The sequence below is a fragment of the Meleagris gallopavo genome, chromosome 5 (genome assembly GCF_000146605.3).
Source record: "Meleagris gallopavo isolate NT-WF06-2002-E0010 breed Aviagen turkey brand Nicholas breeding stock chromosome 5, Turkey_5.1, whole genome shotgun sequence".
In the NCBI taxonomy this organism is placed as follows: Eukaryota; Metazoa; Chordata; class Aves; order Galliformes; family Phasianidae; genus Meleagris; species Meleagris gallopavo.
In genome coordinates, this window is record NC_015015.2 from 37,452,477 (window position 1) to 37,473,802 (window position 21,326).

The following is a 21,326-nucleotide window of genomic DNA, read 5'->3' on the forward strand; positions in this document are numbered from 1 at the left end:
TAAAATAATAATATATATATATATATATATATATATATATATATATATAAAAAAATATATATATATATCCACTCAAACAGAGCAGGTACCCTGCTAAGCTTTTTCACTTCTGTAATGTTTTACCCTTTGCAGCCATCTGTACTTGGGAGTGTATTTCATGTATTCAGGTTAGTGAAAAAAAAGTAAGAGACAGAGAAAAGAAAGATACTATTTAGCATAGGTGTTTTGGGGGGATGTTTTTAGTTTGTTTTTTCTTTCTTTTAAAATCATGTGATATGTTTCTTTAGACATTATGTTAAAGTCCTGTGTTTAATGTATATGTGTTTTAAATATTGCAACGAGCTCAGATTTCCGCATAATACCTTCCTAAAAGAGCACTGTTCAGTAGATTCTTTAGCTTTCTGCAAACAAATATGTCCTTGCTGAATGCGTGTCTCAGGGGAAGAGCCAGTACAATTCAGAGATAAAACTGAACTGTGTGTCGGGAGTAATGGGTTAAACTCAGTGGAAAATGTTACTCTTGCTCTTTCCAAAGAGAAATTAAAACTGGGTTTTTAAGAGTCACTTTGTCTGCTATACTGTAAGAATCAATATTTAAAATAACAGATCAAACCAGTCTGGTGTAGTGGCAGTGAGAGACAAACTGTGGAATCCAATAGCTTGTAGGTGAGGCTGCTCATTTATGCATTAGCAGTGCTCCTAACCCAGAGCAACACAGAAATGGTTCAAAACACTCACAGGATGCACCATGTCTTAGGATCTGTCTTTTCATATGTTTCTTCCACTGGAGGGGCGGATGCAGACATTGATCCTGCTTGGTTTTGGGACCGGAATTACATGGCTGTAGATGTAGCCATGCTATGGAGAAGCTGTGATGGTAATGTACACATATGAGAAGTGAAGAAATAGGGTTACATCACTGTAGCGGAGATACCTGACCAAGATTCCCTTCATTGTGATAATGCTGAGAGGGTTTTATGCTAACATATGCCTTTCGTCACCAACCATCTTTAACATGCTACTGTTTGTGTTTTGGAGATGTTCTCCAACGGTATTGGACTTTATAAGTTGTTTGATGTTGTTGGTTGCTGCTTTGTGCTTTTTTTTTTTCATTGTCGAACACTCATCAAGTGTTCTCAGTTCTGTCTCTCCTCAGACAAGGTGTGACATCCTTCTTTTTCACAGTCTAGGATTTGTAGGGCTGTATTAAAAATGCATATTACAAAATGATCTTGTCATGAGAAAATGCACTGACAACTGACAGTACCTTTAGATTTTGTCAGTCAGAAACTACTGTAGCTCCTCTGTTCCCTTTTCCCCACATCTTTCAGCTGATCCATTGTTAACTCCATCTTTCTTGCTTGTAGGAGCTCGTGGTACACTTTCTGAAGCGAGCTGCCAGCAATCTTCAGAAGTCCTTGAGGATGCTGCTTCCCAGCCGTCATTTAGGACTAAATGATCGTCGTCGTATCCTGGCTCACCAGTTGGGCGAGTTCATAATCTGTTATAACAAGGTGATGAATTAATTCTTCTTCTGGTAGCTTATTCTACTCAGCAGAGGGCTAAGGTTTTTAGTTTACTTAAGAGCCTTCAGGCTTTGTTGCTTTTTTGCCACCACAGTGGATCTTGTTAATATATTCTAGCAAAAACCAGAGCGGGATATCCAGTGCATCTAAACTTCTACAGTTCTAACAGCACCATCTGCTGTGGTTATTATAGGTCAGGAAATAGGTATTAGACACCCTACCAATTTATTAATGACTTCTAAAATTGAGGAACCCTCGGAAATACCTTTTGTTTGAATGTATATATGTTTTACATTTAACTTATATAAGAAATTATCACTAGCATAGTTGATTTGATTTCTGTTGTTTTCCTGTAATATATCTTTTGTTAGTTACTGTCATAGTCAAGCAGAAGGTTATTTGAAGGGCTCTGTTCTGTAACTTACTCAGTCCTGTTTGCAGTTGCACATCAAGTAATGGTAGTTTGTCTATCCAAATTGTCAGATAGACAAAGCATTACTATGTAATATGTGCAGTCCCGTAGTCATGTGCATAGAAGAAAAAAACCAGAATTTAACTGGTAGTTCACTTTTTCTTTGGTTTGTTTTTGATTTTAGTGCTTTGTAAGGCCTCTTCCCATTTCTCCCTGTTTTTATTATGTTTCTATAGAGATAAATAATTTTTATACAGTACAGTATGTGAAAGGTATTTTAGCATTCATTTGGTATACTGAGGGAATGCTAACTATCTATAGTATGGAACTCTACATGCCCAGTGACAGAAGAAGTCCAAATGTAAATAATTTTCTCCTCTTTAGATTTAGAATGTGCTCTTCTTAGCATAGTGATTTCATGATAATTTTGTTTTGTGAATAGAGCTTCCTTTCCCTTTCTCTTGTATTTCTTCCTAGCATTTCTTCAGTGTTGTAACAGGGGTAGTTTGAATTTTGCTTTCAGAGGTTACTGTGCACACAGGCTTCCATGCTCCTCCTTGTTAGTAGAGGATGTTCACTTACAGTACCTTGTCAGAACTGACATCTGGTAACTTGATCTGTCAAAGCAAGGTTGGTGTTAAACAAATCTGTTCCAGGGAGAGTCATGCATGCCTAATGCTCAGTGAATTACTGTGCTAAGAGAACTACTCGGGTGGTTCTGTGGTGGCTGAAAAACACAACTGCTTTGGATATAATTTCCACTCCAATTGTATTCAAACATTAGGATTTTCCTCTCAAGTAAATTCACAAAAAAAAGCTACGTAACTGAAAATAAATCAATATGTAAACATATTTTCCTAGTTAAAACAAAGTGTAAACAGATCACTAGAGGTTTTAGAGCATAGACACTTAAGCTTTTGTGAGACTGCCAGGCTACAAGGCTTTTGATGTCTAATTTCAACGTACAGACTTCTTTCACTCTCTTGTAGCTTCAGATTTAGCAGAGGACTCTTACCAGTTATTATACATCTTCTGTAATCGCACAGAAGAAAAAAACACTGCCTCCAGCAAACTAAATAACAGATCACATATTGTCAAGACTTCTACTTACACACTGAAGAGGGGAGGCATAGCCCAGAAAAGCTTTTTCTCCATCTCTCTTGAATTATCTTTCACAAGATGTGTCTGATCCTTTTGTCCTAGGAGAACTTGGAGTAGCAGTAGGAAATGGAGGTAAAGTCTGGTCAAATGAAGTTTTTGTGTTGACATTGGAATTTCAGTTTGTTTTGAATTAACAAAAGTGTTTGTACCAATACAAGTTCTAATGTCAATAACTTCCAGTGTAAAATATGATTTATAACTGATAGCTTTCTCACGTTCTCACAAACAAAGGTTTATCATCTTTTATTACAGTATATTCTAGTGTATAAGTATGTATTTGCCACAGGCTGTATACTGTTCTACTTTCTTTACTTTTGCTATGGGAGATTATTATTTGTATGTAGCTAAGACCTCAGCAATTTACTGCAGGATGGAATAATTTAACTCTAGGAGAACTCTTAGTTTACAATACAGAATATGGATGTTCTCTGCAACATTCTTCATTGAGTTTCTGCAATATAATTTTATATTTCTGTCATTCTGCCTTTCTGAGTATCTCCTTACGGAACAGATGCTCAAATAAAAATTATTATGAAAAACTGTGACAGAAAAAGTGGAAGGGAGACCTAATATCTGCAAAGAATGATGTATTTCCCCTCCATACTGTCTCATGTCCTAGCAAAGAATATATTTGAAGCAGGAGCATGTGTTTTTTAAGCTTTCACATCGTTTCAGCAAGTCAATTCTAAAAAGCTATGTCACGTAGATGAATGAGATTAGTGTACATTTAAGCATGCTGTCTCTGGGGCTCTCTGTGCTGCACACAGAACCAAATTATAAATGTATTTAACTTTGGAGTTGCTATTTTTTTCTTAGATCTCAAGGAAATACATTTTGTCTTTTCTGCATAGCAGCTATGCCACAGAACAGAATAACTTCATAAAGAGACTAATACTGCTTATTCACAGGAAACAGAACAGATGGTTCAGAAGCGATCAAAAAAGAAACAGGAAGAAGAAGAGGAGGGAGTGAATCCTGAAGGTTTTCAGAACTTTATTACCAGAGCAAGGTAGGAATAGATTTTATTCCATTTGGTAGATGATCTGCCAGCCCTGAAGATGATGGGACCGTGGCTCTAAGATACCTTTACTTACTTTAGTGCCTGCTCCTCCTTATGGACAGAGAACTTTGATTTCTCTTTTCTCACTCCCAACATGCAAATACTTGTAGAGTCAGCATCTGGTGTGTAGAGAAGGACATACAATAAATGTTTTGACTATTGAGTAGATCCTCAGGACAACAGTGGTCGCTCTGATCTCAATAAATTCCAACCTAATGCTGATGATCCTTGTGGTCTACTTTCCTGTAGCACTAAGAGTCCTTTGGAAGGAGAATGAAACTAGAGCTACTTCTCAGATGGCCTTGAATTGCTGTGGTTGAACAATTGTCTGTCTCTCAAGTTTCTGCTCTTAGAAGCCAACTTACATGCTTTCTACTTCTCGTCGTGATCCTTCCAGGATGATACTGTCTGAGAAAAGGAAGGGAGTTACTGTCTTCACCCTAGCATTTTGGCTTGCTAAGGCAGTTCAGTGCAAGCAGTTGCTTTAATGAGAGAAAATACAACTTTTCCTGTGTACATTCAGAACTTGATCTGACTGATTTAGACGAGTCTGCTGGAAAATGTATTTTGAAAATCGATATATATTCTTCATGGCCTGTTGTACTGTGTGGAAAAACAATGGTATTATAGCCCCTCTGACTGTTGAGTGGTCTGAAATTGTTCAGTGACCCAGAATTACTTCCTTAAGCCTCTGATTCTTGAGCACAAAATTTGATTCCTTTTGGCTTATTTATATTAGCCTGTATGTTATATGCTTATATTGGCAGGGACTTCTGTTACTATCTGGACAGGTAGAGTTCATCTGCCTTTATAATGCACTTCAGTTTTCTCTAATAAAGTTTGACAATTACTATTTCCATCATTTTTAGTATTTCAGTTATTACATTGCTTTTTCTTTTCCTCTCTTTGGAGAGCATTTTTTAGTAGCTGATCTGAAGTAAGTGATACGTAAGTCTTCTCAGATAAATTCAGGAGTCACAATCTTGGAGGGCTGGAGCACCTCTCCTACAAAGACAAGCTGAGGGAGCAAGGCTTGTTCAGTTTGGAGAAGACTCCTGAGAGACCCCATTGCAGCCTTCCAGTACTTAAAATGAACTTAAAAACAGGAGGGAGATGGACTTTTTACACAGTCTAATAGTGACAGAACAAGAAAGAATGGTGTTCAACTAAAAGAGGGGAGATTTAGGTTAGATGTTAGGAGGCAAGGCCCTGGAACAGGTTGCCCAGAGAAGGTGTGGGTGTCCCATCCCTGTGAGGCGTTCAAGGCCAGGTTGGATGGGGCCTTGGGCAACCTGGTCTGGTTGGGGGCAGCTGTGCCCACAGCAGGGTGCTAGAATTCTAGATAGTCTTTGAAGTCTCTTTCAACCCATGCCATTCTATGACTCCGTGATATTTATTCTGCGGAAAAAAACTGGAGTCATTATCACAACAAATTTACAGGCTCAAAAAAGAAAAAAAAGAAAATCCCAACCAACTCGCTCCCTTTCAGATGAATATTGTTCTAGAAGAGATGAGAGTTGAGATGTGGCTGCCATCTATCATAGCAATCTACTCCTGTCACCAGAAATGCAGAAAGGTTACGTAGGCCTGTGATATGTTCTTAATTCTGACATCTCAGGTTTCAAAAGTGGCTATTGCCTCCAAGGACATTTTCCTTTTTGCCAAAAGTGCTAGAAGAAATGACTGTCTCGGGCAGGACTACATACTCTTCTGGTTTTCATGTTACTGGCTATCATGCCATTGTGGCCTGATGCACAGTCTAGACTGGGGCTGGAGATTTTCGCTGACCATCTTCCTAAGTGATAAAGAACAGTTTGTAGCGATAATTTTTCATCTTCCTAGGAAGCATTAGGTATGTTTGAGAACTCTGATAGCTGGCACTGCGTTGATCTATGCTTGAAGCTTATGTCAGCAAACTGCAGCCAAGAAAAGGGAACAGTTCTTCACTTTGAGTGTTTGTTCTGCAGCACAGTGAGTGCAACTCTGGAGATGATAGATAATAAATGTTTCTATGCAATTGAAATTGTCCCATTCACTCTAACTTTGATATTTACATGGGTGTATTGTGTTTATTATACACATGCTGCAACCATTGCTTGTAAACATCCTCATTGCAGCATAAAATTAAATACATGTGCTGGTAAATTCACTTAAATCTGAAGGCATCTCTCCCCCAGAAATTCTTCACTCTTACTTTTTCTCTTTACTTTATTCTTACTGCTTCTGGAGAGAAGGTAACCTTTGCAGCATGCTCTGAAGACAGCAGTGAATTGTCTTCCCAGTGGGGCCAGTTTTTAGACATGCTTTTACCAAAGCTCAGGCTAGCTAAGATTAGTACAAGTTTGATGTGTAGAGAACACTTTGAAGAATTATAACTGCTGCTATGTGAACTGATATTCCTGTTATATTTTTTGTAGTGTTACTGGCACTATTTAATTTCGTGTTCTGTATACTCACCAATGCTGAGGCAACAGCAAAAGGAAAAGTGTGTGTGTATATAAGTATTTTTCAAAGTTGCAGCTTGCACAACTAAGTAGTTGAATGGCTCAGTAACTAATACTGGCTTGGGACCAACAGAGGCTTATGACATGAGTAGTTAGACTCTATTTTTACCTAGAAAATAACGAAGAGAAATCCATGCAAGTTTGTGAGATTCACAAAAATATTGTGACTGTTTGTTTGTCTTGCGGTTTTGGCTAATTAACAAGCTTTTCCCTCTTTCCTTCTCCCCTCTCCCCACTTTGCACTGAAGTTAATGATGACCTTAAAACAGGCTGAGATGAATTCTCTCATGAACACGATAGCTGCTTATCCTAAAGAGCACCTGAGAAAGATTCACCGGTTTAGCTGAAAATTGAATCATTCCTGTTGAGCTAATCTTTTTCAGCATGTTTGGAATTTTTGTTTGCTATTTATTTATTCTATGAATGTTCCTGGGTCCCTAGAATTTTATGCTGCATAAAAGAATGGCATTTTAGTGAGAAACTCTGATTTAACCGAGGCATGTTCCTCTCCTTCCACTCTTACCTTGCAGAACTATGCAAACAACTTGTGTGGCATCACTCTTTCCCCACTTTCCTCTTCACCCTCCTTATTCCTTGATTGTTACATAAAGAGAGAAAAGTTTAGAGTCTTCATTTAGATCCTTTCTTCTCTCCTTATTGTAGTGAGAGAGACTTGGAGGAAGTGCTGACATTTTACACACAGAAAAATAAGTCAGCCAGTGTCTTCCTAGGAACAAACTCCGGCACCACAAAACCGAAGAACACCAGTAACCAGTCAGAGAATCAGCCTCAGGGAGGTAAGTGTTGCAGGCAATTTTGAGATTATGTTGCCCAGACTAATCCAATTTCACTTGAGTCTGTAGAAAGAGAAAAGACCATGCAGAATGTTATTCAAATTTCTGGAGGTTGTGTTTCTTTTCTTTTTGTCTTTGTCAGTGATTCCATAATTTGAAGACTAGAGTTAGTGCACCCCTAACTTCTTTCAGTGAAGTGGTATGACATAGGACTAGCCTTTATAAGGAACTTTAGATATGATGACTTGTGATTAATATCAGAATGTGAAAATTTGAAGATACTGAAATTAGAAATGTGAAATCCTGTAATCAAAAGAAGAGATGAGAGTAACCAAGACCAATTCAATTGTGCTGCCTACAGTGACCATTCTGGAGGGAGGGTTGAGTCTTCACATTTGAGTCTAATTAAGCATTCCATGGAAGAAAGTGCAGTATCAGCTGTGCACTTCTAGTCGTCCTTGTTGCTGTATGTGATAGTATAATTATGATCAATATTGTTTCGTGGTCTACAATACTTGCAGGAAAGGCCAGTATAACAGGGTTTTAATTCTGCAGTCCTGTTCCATCTTCTAACTCCTAATTCCTAATTGTTACAGACCACCCTGAGGTGATGAAAAAAATAAAAGGTGATCAACCCAAAGGTTCAGTTGCAGATCTGCCTGTAGAAGGAAGAGTAAGAGACTGTAAACCCAAAGAAGTGAAATCAACCTGTGAGTGAAATGACTTCATTCATCATCAAAATGAAAAATAAATGCGTATGCTGTTTTTAATACAGATTTAAACAAATGTTAGAATCTGTGGGTACAAACTGAAGTATTTGAATGCTCAGTTTTGGGAAAGATTCTGCATCTTTTTCTTTTAAATCCAAGAGGTACTATAGAGTGAGCAGTATAAGTGAGTTAGCTGCTCTTCTGTGGGGAAAAATCTAGATATGATAAGCTTTAAAAGAAGATGCTTATCACATAGAGCTGCCTCTATTTTTACTTATAGATGAAGTCACTTTGTCTTCAGCAAGTCTATGAACAGAGGTATCTCGAGTTTGTTATTATCTGAAGGACCTCAAAAGCAGCTTCTCTCATGTACTGTACTCACTGTCTTTTTGTAGATCCAGAAAGATCCACCTTCTCATTAAATGCTGAAGTGAAATTACCTCGGTGCTGCCCTCCTAGTGCTGCTTCCTCTGCTTCTGGTGCCACGTTCCGGAGAAGTACCAGTTCCCAGTTATCATCTCAACCTGCAGCCTCTGGAAATCCACAGGTGCCTGGTCGCTGTTCATTGCCGACTCCTCCAAGTGGTCTAAAGCTAATTCATTCCTCATCTTCCCTACCTTCTTCCCAGAGCCAGAGCACAGCCACTGACTGCTCTTCTGTCTTCGCAAACCCAATGTCCAGTGAGGCTTCTAGCCTTTCAGGGTTACATCGTTGTTCTGGTAGCTACACCATTGGCCCACTCTCGTCTTTTCAGAGAGCTGCTCAGATCTATAGCCAAAGATTGTCCCGATCAACCTCTGCAAGAGCAGGTGAGTGTTCTGTGTTGCATAAAGACTGCTAGTGCGGTATAAAGATTTTGTAATCTGTGTTCTGGAATAGGTGGGAATTTTACATTTCTGGAATTGTTCAAATGGTTCTAAATTTCTCATGGAGAATAGGAGTGTGTGAAGCACACACTTGTTTGTAAAAAAATGCACTTTTACTGAGAAGATGAATAGGGAACTGAACTTGTTTTGGAAAGGCTGGGAAATAAAGTATTACATATTTTTTCCTGTTTATATACTATTTTTTGTTTATCTTTAGTGATTTCAGTGTAGTTTCAGTTAGCAGAAGTCCTTCCTCAGTCTATGTGCAGTTCTTAGTTCCTCATTTTTCTCTAAAAAAGGCATCTCTTAGTCAAACTTCATAATTGTTGAATGCTTAAAGGTGTGTCAAGATCACTAAAAATGTAAGATCTAAGTGGATTCAGACACTTCTCATTTACTGTACTGGTATAATACATAGTTAAGCAATTTAACTTTAGATTGTTAGGATTTTGAAAGGTAGAAGAAACTAGAAATTTATGGACACAGATGATAATCTGTTCAGAAAGTTTTGGGAGCCGTATGCAAGCTAACAGCCATTGTCCTGGTAACGTGTTTTTCTTTGAAATGGTGCTATATATTTCCTTTGAGTTCTGCATCAGCACATTTTCACTAGGGTTGCTGTATTTATAGTGACAAACTTTCTAGCATTAAGATAAATCTCACTTCCCAATTTCATAGCTTATTTAAAGGAATCCATTTGTTTTGAAGGAAAATCATTATAGATTTAACATGTGCAACAGCTAGCCAAAATTCTCTGGCACTATGTGCTTATTAAATACATTATGTTGAAGAAAATGTGAGTTCGACATTGATTAAAGATCATATAGGGAAAATCTACACAGAATAGAAGGCTGTATTCTCCCTAGAACCCGCAGGAGGTGTCATACCTGCTTTTGAATCTGTGTGAACAGCAGATTGAGAAAGTCAGACAAACTATTAGAGTGGATCCAGAGGAAGACCACAAAAATTATTGGAGCCAAACAGCTTTCCTCTGAAGGGGGACTCTGAGAGTTGGGGTTGTTCAGCTTAAAGGTCTCCAATGAGACCTCATAGCAGCCTTCCAGTACCTAATGGGAACCTGCAAGAAAGATGGGGATAAATTCTTTACCAGGATGTATAAGATAAGATAAAGGGGAATGGTTTTAAAGTAAATAGAATAGATTTAGATTAAATATAAGGAAGAAATTCTTTACTGTGAAGGTGGTTAGGCACTGGAACAGGTTGTTCAGAGAGACTACGGATGTCCTCTCCCTGGAAGTGTTCAAGAATGAGACCTTGAACAACCTGATCTGCGGAAGGCGTCTGCCATGATGGAAGTTTGGAACTAGGTGATCTTTAAGGTCCCTTCCAACTCAAACCATTCTGTGATTCTGTAATACTGCTCACCAAGTATGACTGAATATTTTGTTGATTGTTTTTTGTAGGTTTGCGCCACCGCAGTCCAAGTGGGCAGCGTGTGAGCTCTGTCATGATGAACAAAGGTACAGAAGATGCTCCTTCCCTGGGCAAACGTTACAGCCCCAGTATGGTAGCAGCAGAACTGCAGCAGCTGGCAGAAAAACACGCAGCTTGTCAGTATTCCCCACCAAGCCACATCAGCCTCCTTACACAGCAGGTATGTAAGCAGTAGAATCTCTGTGACAGGCTTCTGTGTCAGCACTGAGCTGGGCCAAGTTGTGTTGGAAAAAGTAAATTTTAAAAATTGATTTATGTCACAAAGTTATTTTGAAGTGCTTATGGTGACCAGAATTTTGATTTTCTGTGAAATTGCAAGAACATTGCTGAAGTCCTTTTATAGAAGAAAGAGAAATTGAGCAGAGGATTAGAAAATCGTGAAATCATAGAATCCTTAGAGTTGGGACATTTTAAGATCATCTAGTCCAACTCTCCTGCAATGAACAGGGACGTGCACAGATAAATCAGGCTGTCCAGGGCCTGATCCAGCCTTGCTTTGAAAATCTCCAGGCATGAGGTATCAACCACATTTCTGGACAACTTGTTCCAGTGTCTCACCACCCTCATTGTATAAGACATTTTCTTTATATCCAACCTGAATCTACCCTCTTTGAAACCATTTCCCTTTGTTCTGTCACCACAGACCCTGCTAAAAAGTCTGCCCCTTTCATTCCTGTAGGTCCCCTTTAGACATTGAAAGACTGCTCTCAGGTCACCTTGGAGACTTCTCCTTGCTTAAGTCCTAGTTCTCTTAGCGTGTCTTCATAGGAGGTGTGTTCCATCCCTTAGATCATTTTTGTAATGCTCCTCTGGATGTGCTCCAACATGTTTATGTCCCTTGGGCACTGAGGACCCTACATCTTGATGCAGTACTCTACGTGAGGCCTCACCAGCGCAGAGCAGAGTGCCAGGATCTCCTCCCTCACCCTGCTCGCCACGCTTCTTTTGATACGGTTGGCTTTCTGGGCTGTGAGGGCACATTGCTGGCTCATGTCCAGCTTCTTATGTACCAGTACCCCCCAGGTCTTTTTTGAAAGGGCTGTACTCAATCTTTTCATCCCCCAGATTGTATTGGTAGTGGTTAATGGCAAGATTAGGACTATTGGTTGAGGGATGTGGTGGAGGGTAGTGAAAGAGAGTGACTATTGAAAATATTACTACTGCTGCGGCTGCTTATTTTCCAAAGGCAAGAATTTCTACATGCTTGTTGAATGTCTTTGTGTTGTACCCAGCTGTGTCTTGGGGTGGGTGTACTCTAATACAATACCTTCTTCCAGGAGCAGCTGGGAAGTTTGTTTTCCATTCCACTTCTTGTGAGAATTGCTTCTACTATCCAAGTTTTTCTCGTGTACTTCTATATCCTGCTGTCTGTAGTAAATTAATTTTATTTCTTAAGTCAATTGGCTGCTGAAATAACTATGTTCAAGGGAAGTTTTTAAGTGTAACTAGCTGGAGAGCTTTGAACAAGGAAATTTAACATACATCTTTAGAAAACAAGACTGTCTGTGGTTATATCAGTTGGCTTGTCAGTCCTCTCCAGTCACTTCTGAAACACGAAGTGGGAACTTCATACTGATCCTCATAAAGTAAACAAGGTTTTATAAGATGGGAGGTGGAAGGTAATGTCCTACTGATGTGGTTTCATAGTTACCTGGTATGAACTTCATCTTCAGTCCTCACAATATGCAGTTTTCCATTTTATTGGTTTGTGTTTCTGAAAAATATTTTATATTTTTATCATCAAAAATTATCAGTGCATAATCATGCTTACAACGAGGAGAAGCTAAGGGGTGCCTCCACAGTGGTATACAGTAAAAATATTGATCTAGAACCATTAAGAATCTGTAGTTAATCCACTTCATCTTTACACGGTGACTTACTGCATGGTTTCCAGAATGTTGGGGAGATAAAGGAAGAGTATTCCATCTTGGACTAGAAAATAAGGAGTTCCTGGGGTAACTTTTGTAATTGTATTTAGTGAAAAATGCTTTTAGGACACACTCAAGTATGACGAGCTCAAGTTACAGAATCATAGAATCACCAAGGCTGGAAAGGACCTCTAAGATCATCCACTGATCACCAATATTTCCATGTCAGTACAACATTTAAATGCTTCTTGAACGCCTCCAGGATCTTCTGTCACTCGGAGAAGAAGCATTTCCTAACATTCAATCTGAATCTCCCCAGGCACAACTTCAGGCCACTCCTTCTAGTTCTATTACTAGTTAAATGGGAGAAGAGGCTGAGCCTCACCTCACCACAACCTCCCTTCAGGGAGTTTTAGAGAGGATAAGGTCTCCCCTAAGACTCTAAACAATCCCAGCTCCCTCAGCTGCTCAAGACCCCTCACCAGCTTTGTTGCCCTTCTCCAGGATACACTCCAGGACCCTGATGTCTTTTTTTTGCAGTGAGGGGCCCAAAACTGAACACAGTACTCAAGGTGATGATGGCCAGCAGGAGATGTGCTGGTATGCCTCAGAAATCAGATTTTCTTAATTCTGCCATTGTACATTATTAGCATAATGGAGGTATAGTCTAGGTCTGTGGAAATAAGTCTTGGATAATAGGAGTATTAGAGAGATTAAATAATTTATTTTGTACACTGTCTTTTCCACTGTCGTAGGTACAGAGGAGCTGCATTTTCTCTCCAGATAATGAAGTGAAATTACTATCAGAAAAAAAGATAGAACAGACAAAGAATATTTAGTGAGACTTCTATGGCTGGTATACCTTTAAGAAATTAAAAGAAATGCAACATGTATAGTGACAAAGTTTCTATGGAAAGATTGAGTTGGTGGTGAAGTGGGTATAGAGGACAGAAACTTAACAAATGTGCTTACTGGTAATAAAGGCTGTACATGTTTCCATGTAAATTAAAGCAGCACATCCAGCTCCAGGACCAGATAACCATGCATTCAAATAAATAAAAATGAAGATAGTTTGTTTAGGGAGGAAATAGAAATGTGGGAGTTACAGAAGGCAGTGGATAACGTGGTAAATAATGATGATTTTGTGTTTCTCATCGTAAGATAAGAGGGATATTCAGTTTAGTAGGAAAACACCAGAGTAAAGACTGATAAAAGGGAATAGTTACTATCATACACAATATGCTTATCTTCTGAGACTTCCTTAAACAAGATGCCATTAAGGTCAAATGCTAAATAGGATTCCAAGCTATATTGTAGATTTAAGTAGACAATATGATCTGGAATATTTACCTTAGAATAATGGATGCTTTTCAGATGACAAATTGCTAGGTTGTAACATACAGAAGTAATGAGTTTTCCTTATCAAGGAAATGTTTCAGCTAACTGAAATGGAAATTAAAGTGTCTTCTATCCTCTGAAATGTGTCAGGCAGGATAGCAATTTTGCTGGCGCATTGCTCTGAACGAGCTTTCTGTCTTTAATGTGATGAGGAATGTGTGCTGTGCTTCTGTAACCATTTTTATGACCTTTCCCTTACCACGTTGTTTTACTGTAGTCACACTAAGTATTTCCTTTATGATAGCAGGATATCCGAGACACTTGTAAGGAAATCATTATCTGAAATCAGGGATTTCCCTGATTATGCATTGCAGATGATGGATAATTATTTTTACAAGATGCTGATATCTTTGTCAGTATGTGCTGTGTAGTGTTTCTACTGCAATGTTGTCAGTGTGTCAATTCTATTTTTCAGATTGTCCTGAAAATTTTCTTGTTTGGTTTGCCTAGTGCCAAACATGAGCTAGGTTTACTCCTATTGGTGTACTGTTGGAGAATAACAGCAGGTGCATTGATGGTGAATTTGAGAAATTAAACCCATTCTATTGTATTAGGGGTAAATTGCTTTTGTTATCTTCTTTTCTAATTTAAGATTTTTATTGGCTTCTACACTACTTCAGGAGAGATGAACTAAGATTTTTTTTGTCTGTACGTATTACAGAATCACAGAAACACCAAGGTTGGAAAAGACCTACAAGATCATCCAGTCCAACCATCCACCCACCTATCACCAATAGTGATACTAGTGATTGGCCTTCCCTGATGGATAGATGAATGAAGGCTGTGGCCAAAATAATCTAGACTTGTTTTTCCTCTGCTATGTTCCCTACTGGGCATGAATTCTAAAGCCTGTTCTTAAGGTGTGTTTAGTATAAAATATTTCCATGTGCTTGCGCTGCAGGACCTTCTGGGGGAGAAAGTTAAAATGTACAGCATGTATATAGATCCAGAGCCAGGTGACTGGATCCTGGGTATTTATAAGTTTTCCTTTGTGAATAACAAGCTACTTCTCTCTGAAATACGCTGCAAGGTAAAAAGAAGGTTTTATCCTGTAGTGCTGGATCTGTGTGAGGTCCCTATCACAGACTGGTGGCAAGGGCTGTGGTTGATATCTACCAGGCTGTAGTACTTTGTAGTTATTAATGCTCATGTACAAAAAAATGCATTGAATTGGCCAACTTTACCAGAAGGAGGGAGAGAAGGAGGGGAAGCCTTGTGGGAGCTCTGCCCTTCTCTGAGAGGGAGGGTGTGAGATTTCAGGACTCAGCTATCATTAGGAATAGCTCCAATTCTTCTAGCCAGAGAGTTCAATCATAGGGATAACATCAGACCACCCAGGCAAGGGCCAGACCGAGCTGTCTCCATCTCAGTTATGCAAGCAGTCAGTGCCCAAGATCCAGCAGCCAGCATTCCTGCAAACAGCTGACAGGTCTATTGGAGGATGGAGTGCTGTCCTCATTCTATATTTTTCATTTGGACAGAAAACTGAAACTGGGAAGAAAAAGAGGAGTTTACTAAATGTTAGGACAGTGGAGAGGAAGTGAGGAATAAATGGAATAGGCAGCTTACAGTACCTCAGAGTGACTTTGTGGAATTCTTATGCCAAAGAATCTCAATATAAAGAGCTTCAGCTAAACAGTTACTGCAAAACCTTGTTACCCATCTCATCTACACAGCTTGAGACCCTGGTCTCACAGAACAAACTGCCAGTGAGGCAAAATGCTGTACAGGTCCCAGTGGTCATCAGCTCCTTTGGTCCTGGACGACCTGAGCAGTGCAATGTAGTGGCTACAAAAAGGCCAGCAAATATTTTCAAAACTGTAGGGATATTTTCCTCACTGAATGCTTTTGGTGTGGTTGTGGATGTTTTTTTTTCTCCAGTCTCAGTGTTAGTCCCTTGATTTGACTCAACTTACTTTATCTGAGTCTTAATCTGACTTATTTTCCTTATGTAACCATTTAGTTGTCTTTTACCCTTCTGCTGAGAGAGTGAAGGGGAGACATAGAGGAAGAAAGAGGAAGAAGACATCTCGGTCTATAACCAGGAAGAGGAGCAAGAGGCCAAGAGATGAAGCCTGAGGTCTTTTTTTTTTTTTTTTTCCCTTCACAAAGCTGTTTGTACTGCTGCAGGGCCCCATCTTTTCCTCATTCTCAGGATGTTGACACAAGAATTGACATGATTTCTAATACTACTAGCTTCTAGATTCAGGAGTAATAAAAGTGATATCAGCAGAGGCTGTAGGAAGCAAAAATGTCAGTGTGGCTTCTGCAGTGCCAGAATTGAACCCTTCTGCTCTGAGTTGCCAAAGGGAATAGGAGCAGAGGCTACAGAGTCACTAAATGGGCCAGGCTGAGCAGCTAGTACTTGTGTTATGGGAAGGATTACACCTTGATAAGCAAATGTGCATTACCAAAATCACTACTGCTGGGAAGGTTGGAGCCGGTGTCTAAATGAAAGTCTGACTTTCTCGGGAGAAACAAGCGGGGAGTTCAGCAATCCACAGCAGCAGTATGAACATAGGGGTTTTTTTCATTGTTAAATGGATGCATACGCTGGAGACTCTACAAAGGAATTTGCAAGTTTGTCAGGTTTCCCAGGAATGTCTCTGGCAGGTCTTTGTCTGGAACGTTTTCTGGAGACTGGAAGGCTTCTGCTCTGTATGCATATGTATATCCTGTAAGCTGGTAAGCTCAGCAAGCAGAGAAGGAATGTCACAGGCCTTTGGCCAGATCAGCCTTGGTACACGCACAGATTTCACACTTTGCAGCCTTTTAGCCCCAGTTCTTTCCCTCTGACTGGTTGCCCCTACAAATTCAAATCTGAGCACAAAATGAAGCTATTTTAGTGAATGGGGTGTGGTCAGCAAGCTGACCTGGGTCACAAGAAAGCAGCCCTACAAAAACATTAGTACTGTGTGATTTCTCCAAAGAATTTGTAGTAGGTGTATTTTATGTCAACTGCTCAGACAGTGAAAGTATCAGTGTTTGAGATTGGTTTGGAGTTTCTGTTGACATTTCAGAAAAGAGTCAACTTCCCATATTGAAATTTTCTGTTGGATTTCAGCCTCTCAGTACATTAAGGAAGATGGACTGCAAGGCAGATGGACAATTTCCAGTAGTACTGGAAGACCTGGGTGCTCTGCTAGATTAAGTCATATGGGCCTGGGCTAGATCACAGATGTACATGGGATCTCTGTGGTGAAGCCAAGAAAATGTAACATGAAAAGTGGGTAGGGGACAGATTAATAAAGAATATTTATATTATTATAGTGTATGTCAGCCATCTCTGAAGGCTGAACAAACAAATATTGAAATAGTGCAACAAAAATCTACGTTTTTTAATATGGTATGTTGTTAACTCTTACCTCTGTTCCTGGGATGTGAATATTTCACTGATCCCAAAAGCTTTGGGGAATGTGTGCCTAAGGAATGGTTGGCAGGTGAGAATGCAGTGACTAGACAAGCCAGATAGTGAAAGAAGAAATATTTGTTTTACAAACTATTTGGATATAAAGATTGCATTGATGGATGAACAGTAATAAGTAATAAAACAGGAAATTAGGGATTGACTCAGGTGGAAGGTGGGTCTTGAAGTCAAACTAAGCATACAGGGTAAAGATCAAGAGACCAAGGAGATCTCACAAATTACTAGACATTTTACACATTCTTTAGATTTCTAATGGCATGCTTTCTTCTTTGAGCTTATTATGTAGTGTTGTCTTATCCTGTCTGAGGCACCAAAACTTAAAGATTCTGGTCTGTTCGTAACTCCAATGTCCTTTTAACTTACATATGTCTTAACCTTACTTCATGTCCCATCTTTCTTTAAAAGAAAGGATTTTTTTTCAATGAATATTTAAAACAATCAAACTTGAAACTTACTGGTAGTGTTTATTTTGCTCCAAATTCTGTGGTGTTAGGTTTCTTCCAGTTTCAGATTATAAACTTTTCATCATATTTAAGGCTTTTCTGGAAGAAACTATAAAGTCTATGATGACTGCATCCTTTTGGCCTTTCTCTTAGTCTTGATCTTCAAACTGTCTTGACCTCCAGGATTCCTTTTCTTCCTCACCAATCAGAATGACCCAAATAGAAGCCTGAGATGTGTGAAATAGAGAAGATATGAGTGTGGCTCCAAGTAGAAGAAATGGCCTCACAGTCTGTAGATCTTTTGTCCTCAGCACATTGTTTATAGGCAACAGGATATGACTGGCCTCTGGCAGAAAAATACTGAAACTGTCAACTGGGGAGAGTGAAGTAGGCATCTTTTTACTGTGGTGTTTGCTCAGTGCTGTAACACTGAGTGATAGTGAAACACAGGATCTGCTGTTCAGGCTGTTCGTAATGAATATTTAAGTCACTTTACCACACTGCCAGAAGAGGCATAGTAACAACTTCAAGCAATGATGTGTCCCTTGGTTGACTCTTGCAAACTGATAAGAAAAACACTTGACCTTTTGGGAATCTTTACCTGAATCCTTGAAGGCTGATCTGTAGCACTGAGTTATTCACTCATTTATTATTACTATTGTTAACATTTGCTACTTTGAAAAAAGCAGAATATCTGCTTCTTTGGCCTATTTGAAACAAGATCAAGGTGAAAATAAAGCATTTTATTTAAGGAAAGATTAAGTACTCTAATGTGATAGTGAGAAGCTATTGAAAAAATAGTGTAATGTAGATCAAGAATATGAAAGTTCCTCTTTAGACTCTTGCTTCTGATTTCTAAAAGGTTATTTGTCCACAGAATGCTGGTTTTCATTCTTCCTTTTTTTTTATTTGGAGATATCATTTTATGGCACATGTGGGACAACCAGGAGATCGGGCCCAGCTGCCTCTACCTAGACTTTAGCAAAGCCTTTGATGCTGTCACCCACAGTATTCTCCTGGGGATGCTGGCAGCCCATGGCCTGGAAAGGTACATTCTTTGCTGTAAAGAACTGGCTGGGGAGCCAGGACCAGAGTGGAATTAAATCCACCTAGTGACCAGTCATGACTAGTATACTCCAGGGGTCGGTATTGGGACCCATCCTGTTTAATGTCTTTATTGATGATCTGGATGAGGGGATTGAGTACACCCTCAGTAAGTCTGCAGATGACACCAAGGTGGGAGGAAGTGTTAATCTGCCTGAGGGTAGGAAGGTTTTACAGAGGAGTCTGGACAGGCTGGACCAATGGGATAAGATTCAACAAGACTAAGTGGCAGGTCCTGCACTTGGTTACAACAACCGCATGCAGTGCTACAGGCTTGGGGCAGAGTGGCTGGAAGGTTGTGCAGAGGAAAGGGACCTGGGAATTGCTCAGTGCTTGGTTGAACATGAGTCAGCGGTGTGCCCAGGTGGCCAAGAAGGCCAATGGCATCCTGGCTTGTATCAGAAATAGTGCAGTCAGCAGGAGCAGGGAGGTGATCATCTCCCTGCACTCAGTGCTGGTGAGGCCACACCTTGAGTACTGTGTTCAGTTTTGGGCCCCTTACTACAAGAAGGACATCAAGGCCCTGAAGTGTGTCCAGAGAAGGGCAGCAAAGTTGGTGAGGGGATGGAAGCACAAGTCTTACAAGGAGTGGTTGAAGAAACTGGAATTGTTTAGTCTGGAGAAGGGGAGGCTCAGGGGAGAGCTGGTTGCCCTCTACAACTCCCTGAAGGGAGGATGTGGTGAGTTGAAGGTCAGCCTTTTCTCCCAGGTAACAGCAGTTGGACAAGTTGTGCCAGGGGAGGCTCTGGTTGGATGTTAGGAAAAGCTTCCTCTCTGAAAGAGTAGTCAGGTGCTAGAATGGGCTGCCCAAGGAGCTGACAGAGTCAATGTCCCTGGAGGTATTCAAGAAATGTTTAGATGTTGTACTGAGGGACATGGTTTAGTGGGTAATGTAGGTGGTAGATGACTGTTAGACTAGATGATCTGAGAGGTCTTTTCCAACCTTTATAACTCTCTATATAATTTCCCATTTCAATTATAAAGAAGATCAAGAATTAAATTAAGCAAGGCTACAGAATGATACCCAAAAGTACTGGAGACAAGAGTTCACAGAATCACAGAATCACAGAATTATAGGGGTTGGAAGGGACCTCTAGAGATCATCGAGACCAACCCCCCTGCTAAAGCAGGTTCCCTACACCAGGTAGCACAGGTAGGCATCCAGGCGAGACTTGAATATCTCCAGAGAAGGAGACTCCACAACCTCCCTGGGCAGCCTGTTCCAGTGCTCCGTCACCCTCACCGTGAAGAAGTTCTTACACACATTCGTGCGAAACTTCCTATGCTGCAGCTTATGTCCGTTTCCCCTCGTCCTGTCTCCACGTACCACTGAAAAGAGACTGGCCTCACCACTATGGCCGCCACACCTCAGATATTTATAAACCTGGATCATGTCCCCTCTCAGTCGTCTTTTCTCAAGGCTAAACAGACCCAGTTCACTTAGCCTTTCTCCATAGGAGAGATGCTCCAGGCCCTTCACCATCTTTGTGGCCCTCTGCTGGACTCTTTCCAAGAGATCCCTGTCTTTTTTGTACTGGGAGCCCAGAACTGGACACAGTACTCCAGATGAGGCCTTACCAGGGCAGAGTAGAGGGTTGAGACTTTCGCTTTTGTTAAATTTATTCAGAAAAATATTTCTGTGAATTAAGCAAGACCATAGACATCTGGTTCTTTTAAGCTTATGTATCTTTACTGTCAAGAAGGCAAGTGTATTGCTTACTTTCAAACTTGTTATTAAAAACAACAAAAAATACTTTCTTCTTGTAGATCCATATAAATTAACATCTTTCCTTTTGAGCCACATTAGTACTTATTTTTATTAGATTTTTTTTTTCCTGCTACTCCTGTTTTTGAAGCTATAAGCTATTCTTTATGGAGCTTTCAGTATCTGCTTTTGTTGAGGTACCACACAATATCTTTTTTTAAGCCAAAGAATTTATTTGTTGCTAAATATTTGCCTCTGTATGAAGGAAACTGTTGCGTCAGGTGTACTGGAGGGTTAGTAACTGGAAAATGAAACCACTGCTGTGCACAGATGTGTTGGGGTTCCCTCAGCAACCCACTGAAGCAATGTCCTGGCAAGCTAATTACAGCAGCTGAAATGTCTCAGCACATGGCACAGTAATAAGAAGTAACACCCATCTGGGTGGGCTGGCAGCAGCCAGACCTTACTATCTTGCTGGTGTTCTCTCCCTCATTCTGAATCCCTTGCCTGTCTTTAATCCTGCTGTAATTTAAACACCTGTCTCTCTGGAATGTGTGAAACATCCCTTTTACCTACATGAAACTATTTGCACACCTGCTTTGCTTAGAAAGACAGCTTTCAAAAAAAATAGTGGTTATAATATTAGAGAGGAAAGCATATCACATTAATAGAGCAGGGATGAGCTGATAACTCATCAGATTCGATGTGTCTTTGTATCAGGGTGCTGGGGAGAAAAGGCTAGATAAAGTCACTGTACTTTCACACGTGTCTTTACGAGCAAAGTTGTGACTGCTGTTGCTGACGAGCTAAGAATTGTATATATACTACTTGTTTCACGTACAATGTTGGCCTCTGTCTGCCTCATTTACTATTCTTGGTTGGTTTTTTTTTTT

The 21,326-nt window shown here is 39.9% G+C and overlaps 1 protein-coding gene across 1 annotated transcript in view; it reads left to right on the forward strand.

Moving 5' to 3' along the window:
- The window catches only part of TTLL5 (tubulin tyrosine ligase like 5), a 127,244-nt gene that overhangs the window by 47,567 nt on the left and 58,351 nt on the right, over positions 1–21,326 (forward strand). Inside the window, 6 exon segments of the mRNA XM_019615757.2 lie at positions 1,368–1,514; positions 4,008–4,108; positions 7,327–7,460; positions 8,054–8,167; positions 8,563–8,976; positions 10,458–10,648. Of these exon segments, the coding sequence (XP_019471302.1) occupies positions 1,368–1,514; positions 4,008–4,108; positions 7,327–7,460; positions 8,054–8,167; positions 8,563–8,976; positions 10,458–10,648 (1,101 nt within the window).